Raw genomic sequence first — 24,883 nt, forward strand, 5'->3', positions numbered from 1 at the left:
ACCACAGAGGGCCCACAGTTGCCATTTGAACTGGAGGCCCAATTGAGCTCCAACTTCTTATATGGAAACACTCATTTGCCAATTATTTTCACTGTAAAAAAAGAAAGAAAGAAAAAATACATTGTGTGGGCCTCTGGGCTTGCAGTTTAAGAGACCTCTGGCCCAAAGGAATGTCTAATGAGAAACCTTTTTTGTGTCACAAGAAGCTAAGTATCTGTGATTCCAGAATTTGGCCAAGTCACCTGTAGGGGCAAGCTGGCATGGCACCCATCCTCCCTTCCTATCTGCCTGCAGTATTGGGGGATGCAGGCTCCACCCACACATATTCTTTCTGCCTCAGAGAACACTTGGATTCTGGCCTCTGGCCCATTTATACGCGCGTGCATGCACGCACGCACACAAAAGAGAGAAAGAGAGATGGTGATTTGTTGTTCCATTTATGCATTCATTGGTTGATTTTTTTTTTTAATTAGTGAGAGCAAGGGAGGCAGAGAGACAGATTCCCACAAGTGCCCCAACTGAGATCCACCTGGCAAGCCCCCTACCTGGTAATGCTCTGCCCATCTGGGACAATTGCTCTGTTGCTCAGTAGATCAACCAAGCTATTTTTAGCACTTGAGGTGGAGAAGCCATCCTCAGCACTGGGGCCAACTTGCTTGAACCAAGAGAGAAAGAGAGAGAGAGAGAGAGAGAGAGAGAGAGAGAGAGAGAAGGGGCAGGTGGAGAAGTGGAAAAGCAGATAGTAGCTTCTCCTATGTGCCCTGACCAGGAATTGAACCTGGGACACCCACACACTGGGCCAATGCTCTACTGCTGCATCAACCGGCCAGTACCCATTGGCTGATTCCTTTATGTGCCCTGATCAAGGATCAAACCTACAACCTTGGCGTATCGGGACAACACTCTAACTAACTGAACTACCCAGCCAAGGTTCTGGCCCATTTTTTTTTAATTGATTCATTTTAGAAAGGGGGGGGGAAGAGAGGAGAGAGAGAGAAGGGGGGGGAGGAGCAGGAAGCATCAACTCCCATATGTGCCTTGACCAGGCAAGCCCAGGGTTTCGAACTGGCGACCTCAGCATTTCCAGGTCGATGCTTTATCCACTGCGCCACCACAGATCAGGCCGGTTCTGGCCCATTTTTAAAACCTGTTGTCACTTCCCACAGATTCTCTGAACTCCCTCAGAACCTTCCCCAACATTCCTTTGCTCCTTAAGACAGCCAGAAGTGACATGTGTTGATGGCCACTTGGAACCCTGACCTTCATACTAGTGAGTCCTCGATTCTAGAATGTTCATGAGGAGGGGTGAATATTCTGAGGATCTATAATGCCAGGATGGTGGGAATCCACAATTTCGGTGATCCCACAGTTCCCAGGCTTCAGAACTCAGGGATTCTCCAGCTTGTCCTTGTCCACCTGGCTCTTCCATAATTGCCCATTACAGATAATAGTGTCTTCAGGCAGAAACCATGATTCCTCTAATTCAGCAGCCCAGGCAAAGGGCCTGCTGCCCACAGCCACCTGGCTTTTCCTAACAGCTTAATGAGAAAGTCAGAATTAATTGAAACTGGCACCCAACACTCACAGGGCTCAGTGTGGCCGGCATGGCCTCCATATGTTAAAGCTCCGTGTCCTTGGGCCTTGCTCTGATCTGTTCTAGACACCAACAGGTGTGACATGTGATGCCTGGAGCTTAGCCTGACAAGAGGGGTGTCTGGGTCTATGGTGACCTGGTTCTGTAGGTAGAGCCAGCCCACCCACATTCCCTGGAGAGTTACGCACCCTCATTCTACCACTTTCCTCTGTGGGCCTGTTTTCCTCCTTTGTTCAAAGAACCAACCTCATGGTTTGCTGTGGGTTACATGTAAATTGCTCAGCATGTGTATTGTGCTATAATCTGCCCTTGTGCACATGGGTAGATTCCCAGAGGTACATAGCTAGTTTATCCTTTCTTTCTTTCTTTTTTTTTGTGCCCTGCTCCTGGAGGTACTGCAATACCAGGTCGATGTGCAACATGAATGGAGCAAGCTCCTTTTCCAACTCCCTGCTCCGAAAATCCATTTAATACATTGTCACCCGATAGAGGATGTATCAGATGTTAAACTGATAAGAACAGATACCTATGTTTGATCTTCACCTAAAGGCCAAGAAGCTTAGTTTATCGTTTCAATAGCTATTATCAGATAATAGCAAATAGCTATTATCACACCCAAGGTGTGAGATGACTCTTTTCCCAAAACGCCAGCAACATGGTGAATTATCAAACTTTTTCATCTTCAGCAACATGGTAGATTTAATTATAAAAAGGTATTTCATGGTAATTTTATTTTATATCTAACTTACCATGAGTGAAAATGAGCTTTCTCTCATGTGTTTAGAATACACTTGTTTCCTTTTCAGAAACTATTCATATATTTTGCCTCTTTTTCTATTAGCCTGTTGTTCATTATTCATTTGTGGAAGCTTTTTACATATTAAGGAAATCAGCCTTCTGTCTATCCTTCTTGGAAACGTTTCCCTGACTTTGTCTATTGATTATCTAGTATTTGTGTATATGTGTGCAAATATTTCATATTTGTATGTAACCAGTTATTAATCTTTTCACTAAAGGCTTCAGGATTTAGCCTTGGCCCAGTAATTCAGTTGGTTAGAGTGTCATTCCGATACAGTAAGGTTGTGGGTTCCTAATCTCCAGTTAGGCACCTATAAAAATCAACCAGCCTGACCTGTGGTGGCTCAGTGGATAAAGCGTCAACCTGGAAATGCTGAGGTTGCCGGTTCAAAACCCTAGGCTTGCCTGGTCAAGGCACATATGAGAGTTGATGCTTTCTGCTCCTCCCCCTTCTCTCTCTCTGTCTCTCCTCTCTCTCTCTCTCCCCTCTTTATAATGAATAAATAAAATCTTAAAAAAAAAATAAAAATAAAAAAAGGAAGAATCAACCAAAGAATGCATGAATAAGTAGAACAATGAAGTGATGTTTTTCTCTTTCTCTCTCACCCTTCCTCCCTCTTCCAAAATCAATGTTAAAAATATTTATTTATTCATTTTTAGCAAGAGAGACAGAGAGAGAGGGACAGACAGGCAGGAAGGGAGAGAGATGAGAAACATCAATTCTTTATTGCAGCTCCTTAGTTGTTTATTGACTGCTTTTCTCATATGTGCCTTGACCGAGGGGCTACGGCAGAGAGAGTGACTCCTTGCTTTGCTCAAGCCAGTGACCTTGGGCTCAAGCCAGAGACCTTAGACTTCAAGCCAGCAACCTTTGGGCTCAAGCCAGAGACCATGGGGTCATGTCTATGATCCCACGCTCAAGCAGGCTAACCTGTGCTTAAGCCTGTGACCTCAGGATTTCAAACTCGGGTCCTCAGTGTCCCAGGTCAATGCTCTATCCACTGCGCCACCACCTGTCAGGCAATATAAAAACTGTTTAAAAAAAGGTTTCAAGCCCTGGCTGGGCCTAACCAAGCGGTGGCACAGTGGATAGAGCATCGGATTCGAATGCAGAGGACCCGGGTTCGAGACCCCAAGGTTGCCAGCTTGAATGTGGGCTCATCTGGTTTGAGGAAAAGCCCACCAGCTTGAACCCAAGATCGCTGACTCCAGCAAGGGGTTACTCGGTCTGCTGAAGGCCCGCGGTCAAGGCACATATGAGAAAGCAATCAATGAACAACTAAGGTGTTGCAACGCACAATGAAAAACTAATGATTGATGGTTCTCATCTCTCTCCGTTCCTGTCTGTCTGTCCCTGTCTATCCCTCTCTCTGACTCACTCTCTGTCTCTGTAAAAAAAATAAAATAAAGCAATCAATGAACAACTAAGGGAAAATCCCTGGCTGGTTGGCTCAGTGGTAGAGTGTCAGCCTGGCGTGCAGGAGTTCCAGGTTCGATTCCCAGTCAGGGCACACAGGAGAAGCGCCCTTATGCTTCTCCAGCCCTCCCCCTCTCCTTCCTCTCTGTCTCTCTCTTCCCCTCCCTCAGCCAAGGCTCCATTGGAGCAAGGTTGGCCAGGGCACTGAGGATGGCTCTCTGGCCTCTGCCTCAGGTGCTAGAATGGCTCTGGTTGCAACAAAGCGACGCCCCAGATGGGCAGAGCACTGCCCCCTGGTGGGCATGCTGGGTGGATCCCGGTTGGGCGCATGCGGTAGTCTGTCTGACTGCTTCCCTGTTTCCAACTTCAGAAAAATACAAAAAAAAAAAAAAAAAAAAAGGTTTCAGGGGACCCTGGCCGATTGGTTGGCTCAGTGGTAGAGTGTCAGCCCAGTGTGTGGATGTTCCAGGTTCAATTCCCAGTCAGGGCACACAGGAGAAGCAACCATCTGCTTCTCTACCCTTTCCCCCACCTTCTCTCTTTCTCTTCCCTTCCCATAGCCATGGCTTGATTGGCTTGAGCGAGTTGACCTTGGGTGCTGAACATGGCTCCATGGCCTCTGCCTCAGGTGCTAAAAAATGGCTCTGGTTGCAATGGAGCAACAGCCCCAGATGGGCCGAGCATCGCTGCCTAGTGGGGGCGATCCAACCAGGTGGGTCCTGGTTGGGGTGCATGAAGGTGTCTGTCTCTCTGCCTCCCCTCCTTTCACGAAATAAATAAATAAATTAATTAATTAATTAATTAAAAATGGTTTCAGGGTTTGCCTCACCTAAGGTGGCACAGTGGATAAGGCACTGGAGCACTGGGGCTGACAGTTCAAAGCCCCAGGCTTGCCAGGTCAAGGCACATATGAGAAGCAACTATGAGTTGATGTTTCTCGCTCCTTCTGTTCCTCCCACTCCTTCCTCTCTCTCTAAATCAGAGGTCCCCAAACTATGGCCTGTGGGCCGCATGTGGCCCCTGCCGCACTTCTGGAAGGGGTACCTCTTTCATTGGTGGTCAGTGAGAGGAGCATAGTTCCCATTGAAATACTGGTCAGTTTGTTGATTTAAATTTACTTATTTTTTATTTTAAATATTGTATTTGTTCCTGTTTTGGTTTTTTTTTTTTTACTTTAAAATAAGATATGTGCAGTGTGCACAGGGATTTGTTCATAGTTTGTTTGTTTTTTAAGATTTTATTTATTCATTTTAGAGAGGACAGAGAAGCAGGGAGGAGCAGGAAGCATCGACTCCCATATGTGCCTTGACCAGGCAAGACTGGGGTTTCAAACTGGCGACCTCAGCATTCCAGGTCGCCGTTTTATCCACTGCGCCACCACAGGTCAGGCTGTTCATAGTTTTTTGTTTGTTTGTTTGTTTTTTACAGAGACAGAGAGAGAGTCAGAGAGAAGGACAGACAGGGACAGACAGACAGGAACGAAGAGAGATGAGAAGCATCAATCATCAGTTTTTCGTTGCAACACCTTAGTTGTTCATTGATTGCCTTCTCATATGTGCCTTGACCACGGGCCTTCAAAAGATGGAGTAACCCCTTGCTCAAGCCAGCAACCTTGGGTCCAAGCTGGTGAGCTTTTTACTCAAACCAGATGAACCCGCGCTCAAGCTGGCGACCTCGTGATCCCGAACCTGGGTCCTTCCACATCCCAGTCCGACGCTCTATCCACTGCGCCACCGCCTGGTCAGGCTGTTCATAGTTTTTTTTATAGTCTGGCCCTCCAACGGTCTGAGGGACAGTGAACTGGCCCCCTGTGTAAAATGTTTGGGGACCCCTGCTCTAAATCAATAAGTAAGAAAATAAAATAAGCCTGACCAGGCGGTAGTGCAGTGAATAGAGGGTTGGACTGGGACGCAGAGGACCCAGGTTCGAAACCTCGAGTTCGCTAGCTTGAGTGCGGGTTTATTCGGCTTGAGTGCAGGCTCACCAGCTTGAGCATGGGGTCACTGACTTGAGCGTGGGACCATAGACATAACTCCATGGTCGCTAGCTTGAGCAAGGGGTCACTCGCTCTGCTGTAGCCCCCCCTTCAAGGCACATATGAGAAAAGCAATCATTGAACAACTAAGGTACTGCAATGAAGAATTGATGCTTCTCATCTCTCTCCCTTCTTGTCTGTCTGTCCCTATCTGTCCCTCTCTCTGTCTCTCTCTCTCTCTCTGTCACAAAAAGAAAAAAGAAAGAAATAAAAGAAAAGAAAAAGGCCCTGGCCGGTTGGCTCAGCGGTAGAGCGTCGGCCTAGCGTGCGGAGGACCCGGGTTCGATTCCCGGCCAGGGCACACAGGAGAAGCGTCCATTTGCTTCTCCACCCCTCCGCCGCGCTTTCCTCTCTGTCTCTCTCTTCCCCTCCCGCAGCCAGGGCTCCATTGGAGCGGGGATGGCCCGGGCGCTGGGGATGGCTCTGTGGCCTCTGCCTCAGGCGCTAGAGTGGCTCTGGTCACAACATGGTGACGCCCAGGATGGGCAGAGCATCGCCCCCTGGTGGGCAGAGCATGCCGGGTGGATCCCGGTCGGGCGCATGCGGGAGTCTGTCTCACTGTCTCTCCCTGTTTCCAGCTTCAGAAAAATGAAAAAAAAAAAAAAAAAAAAAGAAAGAAAAGAAAAGAAAAAGGCTTCAGGGTTTAATGTCCTACTTTAACAAACTGGGATTATTATATTTAACTCCTGTTTTCTTCTATTAGTTGTATAGTTTCTTTCTCTCTAGGTGGCTAGGATTTTAACCCTAGTCACCTGGCTTCAGCACTCATGCTGTTGTCTGCTGACTATGTAACTTCTTATACAATCATCAGATTTCCTATTCTGAAGGTAGGTAAACAAATTTCAGATGGATCTCCCTTCCCAGAAAAGAGAGAAAGAGAGAAGTGGGGGAGGAGCAAGAAGCATCAATTCCCATATGGACCTTGACGAGGCAAGCCCAAGGTTTCAAACTGGCAATCTCAGCATTCCAGGTCAACACTTTATCCACTGTGCCACCACAGGTCAGGCCTGATGTGTTTTATTTATATATATATATAATATATATATATATATATATATATAAAATATATATATATTTTTTAATTCAGTGAGAGGAGGAGAGACAGAGACAGACTCCTGCATGCACCCCAAACTGGATCAACTTGACAAGCCCACTAGAGGGTGATGCTCTGCCCATCTGGGGCTGTTGCTCCATTGCGACCTGGAACCATTTTTTAGAACCTGAGGTAGAGGCTATGGAGCCACCCTCAGCACGCAGGTCCAACTTGCTCTAACTGAACCATGGCTGCAGGAGGGGAGGAGGAAGGAGAGAAAGAGAGAAAAAGAAAAAAAACAAAAAAAACCCAAGAGGGGTAGGAGTGGAGAAGCAGATGGGCACTTCTCTTGTGTGCCCTGGCCGGGAATTGAACCCAAGACATCCACATGCTGGGCCAATGCTCTACCACTGAGCCAACTGGCCAGGGCCCTGATGTATTATATATATATATATATTTTTAATTATTATTATTATTTTTACAGAGACAGAGAGAGAGTCAGAGAGAGGTATAGACAGGGATAGACAGGAACGAAGAGATGAGAAGCATCAATCATTAGTTTTTCGTTGTGCATTGCAACACCTTAATTGTTCATTGATTGCTTTTTCATACGTGCCTTGACCGCAGGCCTTCAGCAGACCGAGTAACCCCTTGCTCGAGCCAGCGACCTTGGGTCCAAGCTGGTGAGCTTTGCTCAAACCAGATGAGCCCTCGCTCAAGCTGGCGACCTCGGGGTCTTGAACCTGGGTCCTTCCGCATCCCAGTCCGACGCTCTATCCACTGCACCACCACCCGGTCAGGCTTGTGTTCTATTTTTTAAATCAAGCACCTAGAAGACCATCTGTTATTTAGCAGGTGCATTTCTTACTGGCTAATTTTGTATTTATTTATATGCTTTCTTAGAGAGTCAAATTGCACTTTTTCTGAATGTCCTCTCAGCATAGCCAATTAACATGTGACTGTGCTTTGGGAACATTTTTCAGCACCCTCCCCACAGTCCTTTCATCCTCATAACAACCCTGCTGGATAGACAGGAACAGGAAGGCCCAGGGTTGTGAAGTTCCTGAGGCTTTCAAGTGTCAAATGGGCTTCAGGCTTCAAGCCTACACCCTGTCCATTGCCCTGTTCTGGCCCCAGCCTCCCTGCCCTCCCCTCTCCTGCCACTGATGGAGGAAGAGTTCCCAGGGGGCTTCATCTTAACTGGCTTCTAACTATAAACTGAATCATCGAGGTTGAGCCCAGATGATCCCCAGAATTGGTCAGTCCTGTCCTGGAGGGTAGGGTATGACAGTGGGCAGTGGCAGCGAGTAATCAGGGAAGGTTTTCAGGAAGAGGTGCTAATAAGTGTGACTGGAGAAACTAGAGAAGTCTGAGAAAAGGATTGCAAAGGGGGTGTTATGGAATTGATGGAGGGTGAGCCCATGCTCACAAGCCTCCTGTGGCTGTCACTGACCACAAGCCTTAGCTACTACTTTTCCCCACTAGGCACACATTCCCCATGTATAGGATGCTCCCATGTATAAGACACACCTTAATTTTGGGGCTCAAAAAAAAATTTTTTTTAAACAGAGACAGAGAGAGAGTCAGAGAGAGGGATAGATAGGGACAGATAGACAGGAACAGAGAGAGATGAGAAACATCAATCATCAATTTTTCGTTGTGGTGCTTTAGTTGTTCATTGACTGCTTTCTCATATATGCCTTGACCGTGGGCCTACAGCAGACCAAGTAACCCCTTGCTCGAGCCAACGACCTTGGGTCCAAGCTGGTGAGCTTTACTCAAACCAGATAAGCCTGCGCTCAAACTGGCAACCTCGGGGTCTCGAACCTGTGTCCTCCATATCCCAGTCCAATGCTCTATCCACTGTGCCACCGCCTGGTCAGGCTGGGGCTCGAAATTTGGAAAAAAATGTATTACATAAAGTTATTGAGCTCAACTTTTATTCATCATAAAATTCATACACTTCTCATCACTGTCAAAACTCCCATCAATTAGCTTGTCCTCATCCGTGTCTGATGATGAATCACTGTCTTCATATATTGCCTCATCCTCAGTTCCATCTATAGCATTTGAAATGCCACAACCACTGTGTAAGATGCACCCAGTTTTTAGGCCCCAAATTTTTCTAAAACAGGTGCATCTTATACATAGGGAAATATGGTATATAGTTGATGACCATGGGCAGGTGTCTCCCTGGTGGGAGTGTTGAACTCCTATTCATCTGGCAAAGCCTAAGCTCCAATGTCTACCCATCTGGGAAGCCATCCCTCCATACTGGCCTTTCCCAGCCTAGGGACTCTCTATCTGCTCAAGCCCTGACCTCATAGGTCTGGGAATGTCTGTGTCCAACTCTGTGTTTCCACCCTCAACTGGGAGACCTTTGAGGGGAGGGCTCTAGCTTGTATTTCTCTGGGCCCAGCATAGCCCAGCCTAGCCTAGCCAACATAGAATAAATGCTTGTTGAATGTGTCATGAAGGAAATAAGAGAATAAATGAGTGAGTGATAAATATAAACCTCAGTCACTTACCTCCCTTTGCTCACAGCCCTCCAGGGTTCCCACCTCCCTTCAGGTAAAAGCCCAAGTCCTTCCTGAGGCCCACCTGACCTTGTGTGACCTGTCCCTCATCACCTCCCTTCCAGTGATGGGAATTCAGTTGGTTTGCACCAGTTCGGCAGAACCAATACCTAATTTTTTGTTGAATTTGGCAAACCGGTGTTTAAGATAGTGCTTGTTATTAAGGTTCTTTCTAAAGTGGGCACCTGGGCAGCTGCCCAATGTGGAAACCACAAATTTACATTCCTCATTTTTTTTTTTTTCTTTTACAGGGACAGAGAGAATCAGAGAGAGGGATAGACAGGGACAGACAGACAGGAATAGAGAGAGATGAGAAGCATCAATCATCAGTTTTTCGTTGCGACACCTTAGTTGTTCATTGATTGCTTTCTCATATGTGCCTTGACTGCGGGTCTTCAGCAGACCGAGTAACCCCTTGCTTGAGCCAGCGACCTTGGGTCCAAGCTGGTGAGCTTTGCTCAAATCAGATGAGCCCGTGCGCAAGCTGGTGACCTCGGGGTCTCGAACCTGGGTCCTCTGCATCCCAGTCCGACGCTCTATCCACTGCGCCACCGCCTGGTCAGACCATTCCTCATTCTTTTTTTTTTTTTTTTTTTTTTTTTACAGAGAGAGAGTCAGAGAGAGGGACAGATAGGGACAGACAGACAGGAACGGAGAGAGATGAGAAGCATCAATCGTTAGTTTTTTGTTTCAACACCTTTGTTGTTCATTGATTGCTTTCTCATATGTGCCTTGACTGTGGGGCTACAGCAGACCAAGCTGGTGAGCTTTGCTCAAATCAGATGAGCCCGCGCTCAAGCTGGCAACTTCGGAGTCTTGAACCTGGGTCCTCCGCATCCCAGTCTGATGCTCTATCTACTGCGCCAGCGCCTGGCCAGGCCCTCATTCTTTTTTAATTTTAATTTTTAAATTCATTTTAGAGAGGAGAGAGAAAGGGAGAGAGAGAGGAGAGAGAGACAGAAAGAGAAGGTGAGGAGGAGCTGGAAGCATCAACTCCCATATGTGCCTTGACCAGGCAAGCCCAGGGTTTTGAACCGGCGACCTCAGCATTTCCAGGTCGACGCTTTATCCACTGCGCCACCACAGGTCAGGCCCTCATTCTTTTTTAACATTCATCTGCACAACAGTGTATTCTAAGCGCCTGTAGTAATGTTCATTCTGTCCATAGGTGAAAAAATTGCAAGTGAGAATGTCAATCAAGAAGCAATATGGAAATATCTTAACAGTTTTATGGGGATTTTTTTGTTTGTTTTTTCAGAGACAGAGAGAGAGTCAGAGAGAGGGATAGACAGGGACAGAGAGACAGTAATGGAGAGATGAGAAGCATCAATCATTATTTTTCGTTGCGCATTGCAACACCTTAATTGTTCATTGATTGCTTTCTCATATGTGCCTTGACCGCGGGCCTTCAGCAGACCGAGTAACCCCTCGCTGGAGCCAGCGACCTTGGGCTCAAACTGGTGAGCTTTTGCTCAAACCAGACGAGCCTGCGCTCAAGCTGGCGACCTTGGAGTCTTGAACCTGGGTCCTTCCGCATCCCAGTCCGATGCTCTATCCACTGCGCCACCACCTGGTCAGGCTACAGTTTTACGGTTTTTTGTCTGGTATTATTTAATATTTTTTCATTAATATTTTAAAACTTTTTCTCATAACAAATCTAGTTTTGTGTACCTCTTTTACTGTTCTTAAGTATTAAATGCATGAAATAATAAACTATCTTTCAGTATATCTTTTTTTATACTTAAAATGGTCTTTATTTTATTTTATTTTTCTTTTCTGAAGCTGGAAACGGGGAGAGACAGTCAGACAGACTCCCGCATGCGCCTGACTGGGATCCACTCAGCACGCCCACCAGGGGCGAAGCTCTGCCCCTCGGGGCGTCGCTCTGCCGTGACCAGAGCCACTCTACCGCCTGGGGCAGAGGCCAAGGAGCCATCCCCAGCGCCCGGGCCATCTTTGCTCCAATGGAGCCTTGGCTGCGGGAGGGGAAGAGAGAGACAGAGAGGAAGGAGAGGGGGAGGGGTGGAGAAGCAAATGGGCGCTTCTCCTATGTGCCCTGGCCGGAATCGAACCTGGGTTCCCCGCACGCCAGGCCGACGCTCCACCGCTGAGCCAACAACCGGCCAGGGCCTTAAAATGGTCTTTAAAGCAGAGAACCGGTTGTTAAATTATATGAATTCCCACCACTGCTCACCTCCTTCCCCTGCTCACTCTGCTCCAGCTACCAGGGCCTCCAAGCTGTTTCTCCATCCACCAGTCATTATTTTACCCTTGGGCCTTTGTACTGGCTGTTCTCTCCTCAGTCTGCAGTACCCTTGACCCTTGACCCTTTGCATGGCTGACTCACTGCTTCTCACCTTTAGAACTCAATTCAAAAGCCACCTCCTCAGAGAGATCTCTCCTGACCTTGATCTTTGTCTAAGCAAATCACCAATCTCTCTCTCTCTCTCTCTTTCTCTCTCTCTCTTTCTCTTTCTATTAAAGATTTTATTTATTTTATAGAGAGGAGAGAAAGGTAGGGGGTTAAGGGAGCAGGGGAGGAGCTGGAAGTATTAACTTCTCCTATATAACTTGATCTGGCAAGCCCAGGGTTTTGAACCTGTGACCTCAGCGTTCTAATTCGAGCTTTATCTATTGTGCCACCACAAGTCAGGTTCTCTCTCTCTCTCTCTCTCTCTCTCTTTTTTTTTTTTAAATTTTTATTTATTTATTCATTTTTTTAGAAAGGAGAGAGAGAGGGAGAGAGAGGGGGGGGGAGAGAGAGAGAGGAGAGAGATAGAGAAGGGGGAGAGCAAGAAGCATCAACTCCCATATGTGCCTTGACCAGGCAAGCCCAGGGTTTCGAACCGGCGACCTCAGCATTTCCAGGTCGACGCTTTATCCACTGCGCCACCACAGGTCAGGCTCTCTCTCTCTCTTTTTAATTTTTCTTAAGTGAGGGGAGGCAGACAAAGAGACAGACTCCAGCATGCGCGAGACCCAGGATCCACTCAGCAAGCCCCCTATGGGGCGATGCTCTGCGCTTCTGGGGCGCTGCTCCATTGCTTGGCAATGGAGCTATTTTAGCCCCTGAGGCAAGGCCATGGAGCCATCCTCAGCGCTGGAGGTGGGGGGTGGGGCGGCGGGGAGCGGGTGGCAACTTGCTCCAACCAAGCCACGGCAGTGGGAGGAGAAGAGAGAGGAGGAGGGTTGGAAAAGCAGATGGTAGCTTCTCCTGTGTGCCCTGACCTGGAATCAAACCCAGGACATCCACAGGGCAGGCGGGCGCTCTACCGCTGAGCCAACCGGCCAGGGTGCTCGCTCGCTCTCTCTCTCTCTCTCTCTCTCCTCTTTTAAAATTTTTCCATTGATTTGAGAGGAAGGGAGAAAGAGGAGGGGGGAGAGGGAGAGAGAGACAGAAAGAGAAACATCAACTCGCTGTTCCATTTAGTTGTGCACTCACTGGTTGCCTCTCATATGTACCCTGACCCAGGATCAACCCCACCGACTTCTGGGCGCTGCGACAACGCTTCATTGAGCCACTCGGCCAGGGCCCACATCTCTCTTTTCTTCCTCCTTTTTCTCTTCCTAGCACTTCCCATGATAGGATGCATTGTGTATTTAGGTATTCATCTTTATGATGTGTCCCCTTTTTGTGGGTTTTGTTCTCAGGTATCCCGGGAGCTTCCAGTAGGTATTTACTAATCTGTGCATAAACGGAGGGGTATCTGCGGGTGGCGGTGAGGGGCCCTGGGTCTGCCCTCCCTGTGCGCCCCGCCCTCACGAGGCCTTCCTTAGCACACCAGGCGTGGCCGGAGGACGGGCGGGGCGCGGCGGGGGCGGGCGGCCAAGCCTGTCGGGCGGGTGCGCAAGGCGCGAAGAGCCGAGGCCGGGGCCCGGTCGGGAGTGCCCAGCGGGCGCCATGGAGGGTCTGCGGCGTGGCCTGTCGCGGTGGAAGCGCTATCACATCAAGGTGCATCTGGCGGACGAAGCGCTGCTGCTGCCACTCACTGTGCGGCCGCGCGACACGCTCAGCGACCTGCGCGCCCAGCTGGTGGGCCAGGGCGTGAGCTCCTGGAAGCGAACCTTCTACTACAACGCGCGGCGACTGGACGACCACCAGACAGTGCGGGACGTGCGCCTGCAAGACGGTTCCGTGCTGCTGCTCGTCAGCGACCCCAGGTGGCCAGGGACGGGGTCAGGGATAGGGTCCTGGGAGGTCGGGCGGCAGGTCAGAGTAGGACCTGGCTGGGGTCCTGGGTAGAGAGAGAGTGAGTCAGGGCTGGGAGAGGACGGCAGGGAACAGGAGAGCCTGTTGGGATCTAGGTGGGAATGGGAGTGACTCTGGGCTGGGGGGAAATGGCAGGGCACAAGAAGGCCTGGCTGGGGTCCAGGTGGGTGGTATGTGGGTGGGAGGATGGAATAGGGGTCCTTCCCGCCCCCTTGGACGTGTCTTCCTGGGGCCTGAACACTGCTCCTGTTTGTACCTGCTGAGAAGGATGAAGGGAGGGAGGCATGAGAGAGGCTGGGAGGGCAGCTGGATGGTTCCTGCCTACTTCCTTCCTTTCTCTGCTCTGTCTGCCCACCCCCCCACCCCCGGCTTTCTCAAGACCTCTCTTTGTCTCCCTTCTCTCCTTCTCTCAGTGGTGCTGTCCTATTTTTTCCACTTCCTATCATTCTTTCTGTCTCTCGGTGGCTGTGTCCACTTCTATCTTTGCTGTTTTCTCTGTGTTCTCTCTCCACGTCTCTCTGTACATTTCTGTCTGTGTTGCTCTGTATCTTTCTGAATCTCTCATTTTTCTCTCTTCATCCATCTCCCCCACCATGCCTCTCCACCCCACATTCCCATCCTGACACTTGCTGCCTACACCTGGCCATCTGGAGTCCTGGCCATCACGACCCACAAGAGACCCGTAGAGAAGGGGATTTGGGCCATGGGAACAACGCATACCAAGGCCAGGGGCAGTTCTGGGAGATGGTGGAGGCTAATGCTTGGCGATACTGGTAGTGAGGTTGGGGAGATGGGCAGGAGCTGGTCTCAGAGTTCCTGATGCCACTTTGGAGGTGTTGGGCAGGGGACATACTGGTGTCATATGTGTGACCCTGAAGTTTATGGGGGTCGTGCTTGCTGGGCCACAGAGGTTTGGTCTGCCAAGCCTGGGATGATGTTCTGAGAACAGGAGCCTCAGATGCTGGTCCTGGAGACTGAAAGTGGGGGCAGGGGAGGTGGGAAGAGCCTGCCACCCCAGGCTCTCAGGAGGGAGGATCTCAGGGGCAGGGGGAGACGGTAGGGTGGTTACCAATGGGGATTTGGGGCTTGGGGCTGGGAGAAGGTGTTCCAGGCAGTGCACCTTCTATAAGGTCTGGTAGCTGGACAACCCACAGACATCCATCCACACACCATAATCATCGTTCAGTATGCAGTAAGCATTTATTGAGTGCCTGCAGTGTGCCAGGTCATGTGCTGGGCCCTAGAACACAGTGGGGACTTAGACCAGGCCTGCCATTGTGGAGCCAGCCCATAGACAGTTCAGTAGGGGAGAGACATGAAACCAAATAAACATATGATTAACGGCAGGTTGGAATGTCCACCTCCCTGTCTCCCTCAGCTCCTTCAGGCCTTTGTTCAGATGCTACCTCAGTGCAGTCTTCCCTGATCACCCTGTTTAAAATCACATCCCACCCCGCCCCTGCTTTCACCTTCTCTCTGACACTTAACAGCTCCTGACATCTCTATATTTTTCTAATTCTTTCACCCTACATTCCCCACCAGACTGTAAGCTTTATGAGGGCATTGTTGTTCATGCTATTTACTGCTGTGTTCCTAGTTCAGTGCCTGGCACATAGTAGGTGCTCAATAAATATTGTGGAATGTATTGTCTGAGGTGAGGAAGGGGCTACTCAGAACATTTTCCTGGAGCCCTAGTGGTGCCTGCCAGTGGGGAGAGGGTCTTGAACCTGGAGGTAAGGCCTGGCAGATGTGGGAAGATGTATCAACCAGACATTGAGCAGGCAGAAGAGGCCGTGAGTGCTGAGGTGAGGGCTAAGTTTGGCCTGCAATCTGTGTCTTTCTGTCCCCTTCCTTCAGGTAGTCTGGGTTGGAGGAAGTAGAGCCATGACCAAGGGGACTGAAGATACTGGCTGAAGGAGCAGGCTGGGGTGGGGGACTCCTTCAGGAGGTAAGTCATTCTGAGGACCTTACATATTGCAGGACCACAGATGGGGAAAAATGAGGCCCAGTGAGGAGAAGGGACTCACCTCTGTTGAGTGTCACCCCCCACATACACATACTATAATCCCTTGGCTTTTCACCCCTTGGGCAAGGACACTATCCTTGTCTTCTCACTTAACTTTAACTGACATGTGTTGCCCCTAACTAATATGAATGATGGGACCCTTACTTGCTATATGGCCTTGAGTGAATCACTCTACCTCTCTAGGCTCTGTCACCCTCCTTACGATTGTCCTCCCTGCCTGAATTCCTGTGACTCCCCCCCAGGTGGTTCCAAACGGCCAAGCTCCCTCTAAGAATGGCTGGCTACCTGTGACCATCCTCATCCCTCCTGGCGGGCACCAGGCCCATGGGGAAGGAGGCAGTGACTGGAGGTGTTGCTGTCCACATTAGGAGGGGATATTAGGGAAAAGAGAAGGAAACCTGGCCAGAGAGCTGGTGTTTCACCCTTCTAAAGGCCTGAATTGAAATTGTCTTATCCACACCTCCTGCTGTTCCAGGTTCTGTGCTCCTGGAGTGGATAGTGAAACATCGGCCCGACCAACTGATGCCCACTGCCTCGGACACTCCTTATGGAGCCCCACTCCCTGACACTGAACTAGGACATTGTCACCCCAGCCCAACCAGTCAGGTTGTGCTGTGTGACCCTGAGGCCGTATCTTCCCCTTTGGGGCCTTCAGTGCCCAGTCTGCAGCAGGAACCACTGTGCCACCTTGAGAGGCTCCCATGGGCAGCCAGGGGATATCACATGAAGAGAAGCACTGAGGGGAGAGGAGAGGAGCTCAGGGCAGCACCTCTCTTACTTTGTACATTCTCTTGGCCGCACATTTGCCCAAGCAGTGACCCCTGACTAAGGCACCTTTCGCATTCCTCTCTGTGGCTCCAGCCCACCTGGGATTCCAGTTCCTCCAGGAAATCTTCTCAGATGCCCTCCACCCAGCCAGTGAGCACCTTGTCCTCTTCTGAGCCTTCCACAAGCCCCCTCGACTGTGAACAGCCTTGGCCACTCACTGACGGAGTGACAGCTAGTCACTCGGGAAATCTAAAATGACTAAAGGTAGAAACTGGGGGTGCCCTGCCTGCTCCCAATTCTCTAGTGTTACCCTGTGTTCCACCCTATCCCCAGATACCTCCCTACGTCGCATCTGTGCCCACCGCCTCAGACATGTCCTCTGCATAATGCCTTGTTCCTACCTCATGCACGTGTCTCCCGGATGTTTCCTGAAAGGCTTTGGTCTAGTAGGCAAGGATCTGGGGCCCCCTGTGCCTGGTAGAGCTCTGAGACAGGGGTGGTTCTCTTTTTCTTTTTTTCACTCCACTCTTATTTTCACTGTGACAATATAACACATTTTTGCCCTGTCCCAAATGCCACGGATAAGCCCCCAGCGACTTGGGTTGATCCATCATGGCTGAAGCCGCTTACCCTCCTTTTCAGTCTGAGTCTTGTGTCATGGGTGGTAATCTTGGAGGCGTTCCAGACAGTGCATTGTGGGGATGCTGGGTACAAGACCCCCACCCCCGCCTCTCCTCCCTGGATAGAATGCTGAGCCTCGATTGGACCTCTGACCTGCAGTCCCTGGCCTCTGGTCCTTTGAGCTAACCCCAGGAGCTGGGGGTGCGGGACCTGTGCACCGTGTGGAGAACCATGTTCATGCCCTAGGAGCTGGCGTGGTGCAGGGAAGAGGCACAGGAGCCTGGGAAGAAATAATATTTTAATTAAGAGTTGTGCTGGCCACAAGGCTAGGAATGGAGACAGGTAGATAAAAAATCCTGGCCATAGGGATAGTGCACTCAGACAACGTTTGCCTGTTGAAGGGACTGCTCCAGGCCCACAGGCACCTCTCCCCCACAAGCACCTCTCCTCGGGCCAAGAGGAGAGGGCAATGGAGGGGGAGACAGACACCCAGGGAGGGGGGTGGGGGGAGAAGAGACAGAGGGCTCCCCACTTCCCTCTTGCTGCTAGCTGGAGGTGCAGTGCCTCCTTGCCTCTGGGCTTTTCCTGTGATGTGTAAACAGGCCTGATGTGGTTCACAAGCTGGGGGCAGCTCTGTATCTTAATTTTTTTATTTTTTATTTTATTTTATTTTTTTACAGGGACAGAGAGAGTCAGAGAAAGGGATAGATAGGGACATACAGGAACAGAGTGAGATGAGAAGCATCAATCATCAGTTTTTCATTGTGACACCTTAGTTCATTGATTGCTTTCTCATATGTGCCTTGACTTTGGGCCTTCAGCAGACAGAGCAACCCCTTGCTTGAGCCAGCGACCTTGGGTCCAAGCTGGTGAGCTTTCTGCTCAAACTAGATGAGCTCGTGCTTAGGCTGGTGACCTCGGGGTCTTGAACCTGGGTCCTCCACATCCCAGTCCTGTGCTCTATCCAGTGCTCCACCGCCTGGTCAGGCACAGCTCCGTATCTTAGAGGGTAATCCTCATAGGTCAAGGTTGCCAGTTCCATCCTCTATCAGGGTACATACAAGAGTCAAAACCAGTGAATGCATAAATAAGTGGGACAAAATAAATCAATGTCTCTCTCCTTCTTACCAATAAATAAAGTTAAAAAAAAATAAAAACCGGCCTGACCTGTGGTAGCACAGTGGATAAAGCATCGACCTGAAAATGCTGAGGTCGCCGGTTTGAAACCCTGGGCTTGCCTGGTCAAGGCACATATGGGAGTTGATGCTCCCAGCTCCTTCCCCCTGTCTCTCTCTCTTTCTCTGTCTCTCCCTCTCTGTCTCCTCTCTAAAATGAATAAATAAAATTTAAAAATTAAATAAATAAATATCTTTTAAATGAATAAATAAAGTAAATTTTAAGAAAAATTAAAAAAATAAAAACCACCCCAGCTTCTATCAGGATCTGTGCCACATTCTCCTGGTGCCTCAATTTACTTTGAACTGACATATGTGCTACTAACAGCAGCTGTGCTGACCATAATTACAGCCCATTTTACAGATGGGGTGTCCAAGGTCACTGCCTTCCAGGCTTTTGGCAGCCCTTGAACTGTGGGATCCCCAGCCCACGCAGGAGGGTCTCTGGTGGAGGATAGGGAAGGGTTTCCTGCTTCTTGACTGGGGATGAAGGTGTGGGAAAGGATTTTCAGGGCGGTTTCACACAAATAATGTGCAAATTTGATGCAAATCACATGCAAATCGCCACCTATTTCTGAAGCCTCAGCAGCTCTGGCATGTTCTGAAATAATAATGTGGGACCCATCCCTTGGTGTTGGTCTGGAGGCAAGATACAAAACCTTTCCCTTCTTTCCTCCTCTCTTTTTTTCCCTTTTCTTCCCTCTTTTTTCCTTTCTTCCCCTCCTTGTCTTCCTTTCTTTCCTTCTTCCCCTCTCTCTCCTTCCTTCCCTTTCTCCCTTCTTTTTCCTTCTGTTTTCTTTCTTCACATTATTTGTTGAAGACTTCCCAGTCCTGAAATGAATACAAACAGCAAAAGTGGCTTCTGGCCTGACCTGTGGTAGTACAGTGAATAAAGCGTTGACCTGGAATGCTGAAGTTGCCAGTTCGAAACCCTGGTACCCCATCAAGGCACATGCGAGAAGCAACTACTATGAGTTGATGCTTCCTGCTTCTATCCCCACCCCCTAAAATCAATAAATAAAATCTTAAAAAAAAAAAAAAAGGTGGCAATCCTGTGTGGTTAGCTCACTCAGTTAAGAGCATTGTCCCAAAATGACAAGGTTGAGGGTTCGATTCCCAGTTAGGGCACACATGGAACACAACTAAGTAATGCACAACTGAGTCAACAACAAATGAATGCTTCCCTTCCCCCTCCCACTCCCCTCTCTCTCCCTTCCTCTCTGTGTCTCTTTAAAAAGAAAATCAATAAAAATTAAGCCCTGGCCATATAGCTCGTTCGATTCCCTGGTCCAGGCACATACAGAAACAGCTTGATGTTCCTGTCTGTCTGTCTGTCTGTCTGTCTCTCTCTCTCTCTCACACACACACACACACACACACACACACACACACACATACACACAAATAAATAAGAAAGAAAGAAAGAAAAGAGGGGAAAAAAAAAAAAGAAATGGCTTCTAGTGTCATTATTTCCAGATGAGGAAACTGAGGTATAAGCCGGACCTGGGATCCCAGAGCCACATGTGGAAAGTGTCTCCTGCCAAATGTCCTTACAGACCAAAGTGGATGGTACCTGTGACCCAAGGAGGAGAGATGACAGCAGCTGGAGCAAGCCTGATGGGGCTTGGTGGGGCCAAGGGGAATGTTTCCGGGGTTTCTTGACCTTGAATGGCAGGTGGCCAAGCTTGGATCTGGAAATATCTCACATTGACTTGCGTTGCGCCTTCATTCTTTCTCCTGCTGCTCCATCAGCATGTTCCTTGAATTCTGGCCATAGCCCTTCTGCTCCATTTGCATGCCCTAGCTGTTTGTCAAGCTTCTATTCATTCTTCAAAACCTCAGCTCCAATGTCCCTTCTTTATGAAGCTATTTTTATTTTCTCTTGTGGGAGAGACAGAGTCAGAGAGAGGAACAGATAGGGACAGACAGACAGGAAGGGAGAGAGATGAGAAACATCAATTCTTCGTTGCGGTTCCTTTGTTGTTAACTGATTGGTTTCTCATATGTACCTTGACCGGGGGGCTATTGCAGACTGAGTGACCCCTTGCTTGAGCCAGAAACCTTGGGCTCAGGCTGGTGAGCCGCGCTCAAGCTGACAACCTTGGGGTCTCGAACCTGGGTCTCTGCATCCCAGTCTGACGCTCTATCCACTGCGCCACCACGTGGTCAGGCGAAGCTATTTCTGATCCTCTAGGAAGAGCTTGCGTTTCCCTTTGGGCTTCTGTTGCCCTGGATCTCTTTTTCTGGTCCAGCCATGACCACTTGGAGCCAGCAGTGTCATGGTACTCTCTGGCTCGATTCCAGCACCTGTCTGATTATTGCACACTTCAGACCTTTGCATATGCATAGTCTCTACACAGAATGCCCTTTTCAGTCTTTTTCATCTGACATACCCCTAAAATTGCGAGGCCCACTACTAATGCCCCATCTCCATGTAGGCTCTACCCTACCCCTCTCTCCCAGACCACATGAGTCCTGTAGCCTCCATTCCTCTTTCTGGCCTACCCTAACCCTTGGAACTGGGAGATCTGTTTGTCTTCCCAGTCTGAGGAGTTGCCTCCAGAATCCCAGGATCACCCAGGTTGGGACTAGGTACTGAGGGGCCATCTTTGAATGTACATTGAATAAAAGATTATTTGAAAACAAAATCAAGTTCAAACTCCATAACTAAGTACTTCTTTCCCCCTTCCCTCTTGCTCACCTCCAGCCTCTGCATAATCTGTTCCCTCTGCCAGGAATGCCTTTTCCCTTGAATCCTATTCTGGAGGGGCCCAAGCCAACCGCCTCCCCTCTGGGCTGTGAAACTGGGGGAAGCCTGTCCCCCATCCCAGGGCCTCTCAGGCTCCTGGCTCCACCCCTGGAGCAAGTCTGGGCTGTGAGGAGTTTCGGGTGAGACTTGGCAGCGACACCTCGGCCCACGGAGTCCTGGGGAGGAGCCACCTCCTACTTTGGCTGCCCACCTGGTTTTTGATCCCAGAATGTCAAGGAGAATTTTCCTGGGTGGCGAGTAAGTCCAAGCAATTCACAGAGGAGGCATCTGTGTCTTAGATACTGCAGGTGCTCAGACTTCCTGTTTCAGACCTGCTCTGTCTCTATTTCTCTCATTCCCTCCCTGCCTCCTTCCATGTGTGTGGCCTCTCTCTCTCTCTCTCTCTCCCTTTTCTCCTTTCCCCTTCCCTCCCTCCCTCCCAGTGACTCCATGCTGGGTTCTGACATTCTCTAACTCTGTTTGTTCAGCAGGCATTTATCTAGTGCATTCTGGGTGCCCTGCCCTTGCTGGTTGCCGGAGATACTGAGACAGACCCTGCTTTGGCTGCTCCAGACATGAGGCAGGTTATTCATTGCACAACGCACCCACGTGAGGCAGTGAGAAGGGTCCAGGAGGGGGGACCCTTTTGTAATTCACATAAAGCCTCCTGTACAGGTTAGTGATGGTCCTGGCCCTGCCACCTTTCTCTCTTTCCATCTGTCTCTGCGTCTCAGTTTCTTTCCCATGGATCTGCTCTCTGTTTATTACTCTTTCTGTGTCTCTCCAATATCTATATCTGGGTCTCTGTCTCTATCGCTATCTCTGTTTCTCTCAATATTTCTGTCTGTTTATCTCTGTTTCTATATTTATCCCTGTATCTGTCTCTCATATTACCTATCAAAAAGGACCCCCTTTACCCTTATGCCCTGAGCATGACCTCTGGGGTGTTTTCAAAAGCTGCCGGGGCCATCCATTTTGAAATCATTAATTAAGTACCATCAATTTGTGGGGCACTAAGGGCAGCGTGGTGACCAGGACATCTCCCCATGGGCCCTCATGGGGCTTGAGATCCCGCAGAAGAGACAAAAGCTGCAGGGCAGGGAGCTGCTCCTGGGATCCTGGATACCCTTCCTGTGGGCTAGGTCTACAGTCCCCCTCTGAATGACCTTGGGTGGTCCTTGTCCCTCTCTGGGCCTCAGTTTTCCTACTGGTCAGAGGAAGAAGGTGTCTAAGATGGCTGGGCCAGGAGCTACTCTCATGGCATAGGCTGTTTGTTGACAAAGAAATCCTGGCTCATCCCTGTGCCCAAATGGGTTTGAAAGAATCCTCCAATGGAAAAAACAGTTGTAAGAAAGAAACAAAACAAAACAAAAATCACAGAGTTGACCACCCATTCTGCCATCTGACTCATCTGTGAAGGAAACAGCTTCACTACCATCCCCTATCATTGGGAAAACTTGCCTGTCTCTTTCCCTCGTGGCCCCTGGCTATCCACTGAAGGCTGCTGGCCTGTGAGGGCTCCAGGCCTACCCATGAGGGCTCCTGACTTGGCACTGACCTCACACTGAGCTTCAGACCCACTAAAACCCTTGCTGCATCCCACAGGGGACAAAGTCTTTCTAGCTACAGGGTATTTGCCTGTGCTCTTTCTGAGCAGGAAGTACCCCCTTCTTACCCTTCACCTTTAATTCTCCACTTGGCACGTTCCATGTCACTTCCTTGAGGAGGCCCTAAACAGGTCCCCAGTTTTGCATCCTCACATCCTGTTCTTTTCTCTTGCAGTGTTAATTATGTAGATTATTATTCATTCAATGTATATTTTTTTCTGCTAGCTGTGGGCACCATGGAGGCTGGGAAGGGGGTCTTATCTGGTTACCACTGGATCACACAGCATTTAATAACCCAGTATAGGAAGTGGGGTGCCAGGAACACCCTCCGTTCTCAGGCTCAGTGAGGATCCCTGCCCCAGTTCTTGTCACCATTGTGCTCAGCTTCAGGTGACCACGGGGCACAGAGGCTCAGGATTGGGATTCCAGGCATTCCAGTTCCTGCCACTGTGATAAATGGGGAAAATTCAGAATTAATTCTTGACTGCTTTGCTGGCCCAATCCGTACAAATAAAGTGTCTTTTCTGCTGTGTCTGCCCAACACCTCTTAGGAGATAATTAGAGGTTGGGAGCTGGCTGGCTCAGGGGAAGGTCCCAGAAGGCACTGGTGCCAGATGGAGCTGGGCACAAAGCCTAGCTCTGCTGGGCCACTTTGGGCAACTCACTTGCCCTCTCTGAGCCTCAGTGTTCTTATTTGGGAAAAGGGAAGAGACAACATCCCCATCTGTTGCGATGAATTTCTTGGGGAAATTATCTCGAGCTAGTAGAATGTGGTATCCAATGAATGCTGCAGAAAGGGCAAGTTGACTTTGGAGGCTTAATTCTTCCTCTCCTACCACCACCAGCAGAATAAAGTAAGGTCAAGATTAGGGGCAGAGGTAGACCTGTCTCCCTTAGATAGTGAGAGATAGCATATGGCAAACATAGGTCTGTTTGTAAGAATTGATCTAAGACAGCAACCCTAAAGGACGAACAGTTTGTCTGAACTACTTCCTTCAGATTTCAGATTGCTGTTGCAAGGACACAGTGCCCTCTGGTGGGCAGAACCTTATAATTCAAATATCTTCTAGTTAACCTAGCACTGCCTGGTAGAAAGATCATGGAAGCCACGTATGTAATTTAAAACTTTCTGGTAGCTATTAGAAAAAAAAGTAAAAATAAGCAGGTAAAATCAGTATTAATGTATTTTATTTGACTCAATACATTAAAAATATTTTAACATGCAACCAATATAAAAATTGTTAATGAGCTATCTTACATCTTTTATTTTCATACCAAGTCTTTAGAATCTGGTGTGTATTTTATATGTATATAACATCTCAATTCAAACTAGTAACATTTTATATGCCAGTAGCTCTCATATTGTGCACCACTGAAATATGATTTTTGGCCTGACCTGTGGTGGTGCAGTGGGGAAAACATCGACCTAGAACGCTGAGGTTGCCAGTTTGAAACCCTGGCTTGCCTGGTCAAGGCACATAAGGGATTTGATGCTTCCTGCTCTCCCCATTTCTCTCTCTCTCCCTCTCTCTCTCTCTCCCTCCCTCCCTCCCCTTCTCTCTCTCTAAAATGAATAAACTTAAAAAAATAAAGAAATATAATTATCACTTGCCTCGACCAGTGCAGTCCCCTCTGACTTGGTCCCCAGCTCCAGCTCCCACCTTTATCCCTCATAGCCTGTCCTCCCTGAAGTTGCCACTAGAAGGCATCTGTGATCACCTGAGTCAGATCTCACCTCACCTCTGTCCACAGCCCTTTGGGGACAGTGAGGAGGACTAGGGTTTTTAGGTTGAGTGAGGTGGGAGGTCAGGTGAGTGATGATGGGGAAAGAATGTTCCAAGCAGTGGAAACAGCCAGTGCAAAGACCCTGAGGCAGGACCGTTCCTGGCCCATTAGAGGAACATCCAGGAAACTGTTCTTATGGCTGAAGCTCAGTGAGCAAGGGGGAGAGAGGGAGTAGGGGAGGGAAGGGGAGGAAAAGGAAGCCGCCTCTTGAAGGGCTATGTGGGGGAAGGTTTGGGCTTTTTCTTCTTAGATCGATGGTAGGTAGTGGGTTTAGCAAGAACAAAGGCGCTGAGAGGTTGAGGGAGGCTGGTTGCATTGTCTTTGAATTTAGGACAGGCAATAACCCCACCTTAGTGGAGTCCAGGGTTCCAAAACTGCCTCTGCCGCCTCTTAGCCCAGTGACTTGAGGCCAGTGATTGGCCCTTTTAAGTTTCAGTTTCCCATCCATAAATGGGTCCAATAACAGACCATCCTCTGGTAATGTTGAGA

The 24,883-nt window shown here is 49.1% G+C and overlaps 1 protein-coding gene and 1 non-coding gene across 2 annotated transcripts; one reads left to right on the forward strand and one right to left on the reverse strand.

Moving 5' to 3' along the window:
* Positions 1-1,964: 1,964 nt before the first annotated feature.
* LOC136321435 (U2 spliceosomal RNA) lies at positions 1,965-2,156 on the reverse strand. The gene has a single exon (XR_010728681.1). It is a non-coding gene; the product is annotated as a U2 spliceosomal RNA (small nuclear RNA).
* An 11,010-nt stretch (positions 2,157-13,166) lies between these two features.
* On the forward strand, positions 13,167-18,356 carry TINCR (TINCR ubiquitin domain containing). The gene is made up of 3 exons (XM_066274926.1): positions 13,167-13,614; positions 15,521-15,611; positions 16,165-18,356. The coding sequence occupies exons 1-2, from the start codon at positions 13,355-13,357 to the stop codon at positions 15,522-15,524; spliced, it is 264 nt and encodes an 87-aa protein (XP_066131023.1). The 5' UTR covers positions 13,167-13,354; the 3' UTR covers positions 15,525-15,611; positions 16,165-18,356.
* Positions 18,357-24,883: the final 6,527 nt, after the last annotated feature.

This window comes from Saccopteryx bilineata, chromosome 1 (genome assembly GCF_036850765.1).
Source record: "Saccopteryx bilineata isolate mSacBil1 chromosome 1, mSacBil1_pri_phased_curated, whole genome shotgun sequence".
Classification (NCBI taxonomy): Eukaryota; Metazoa; Chordata; class Mammalia; order Chiroptera; family Emballonuridae; genus Saccopteryx; species Saccopteryx bilineata.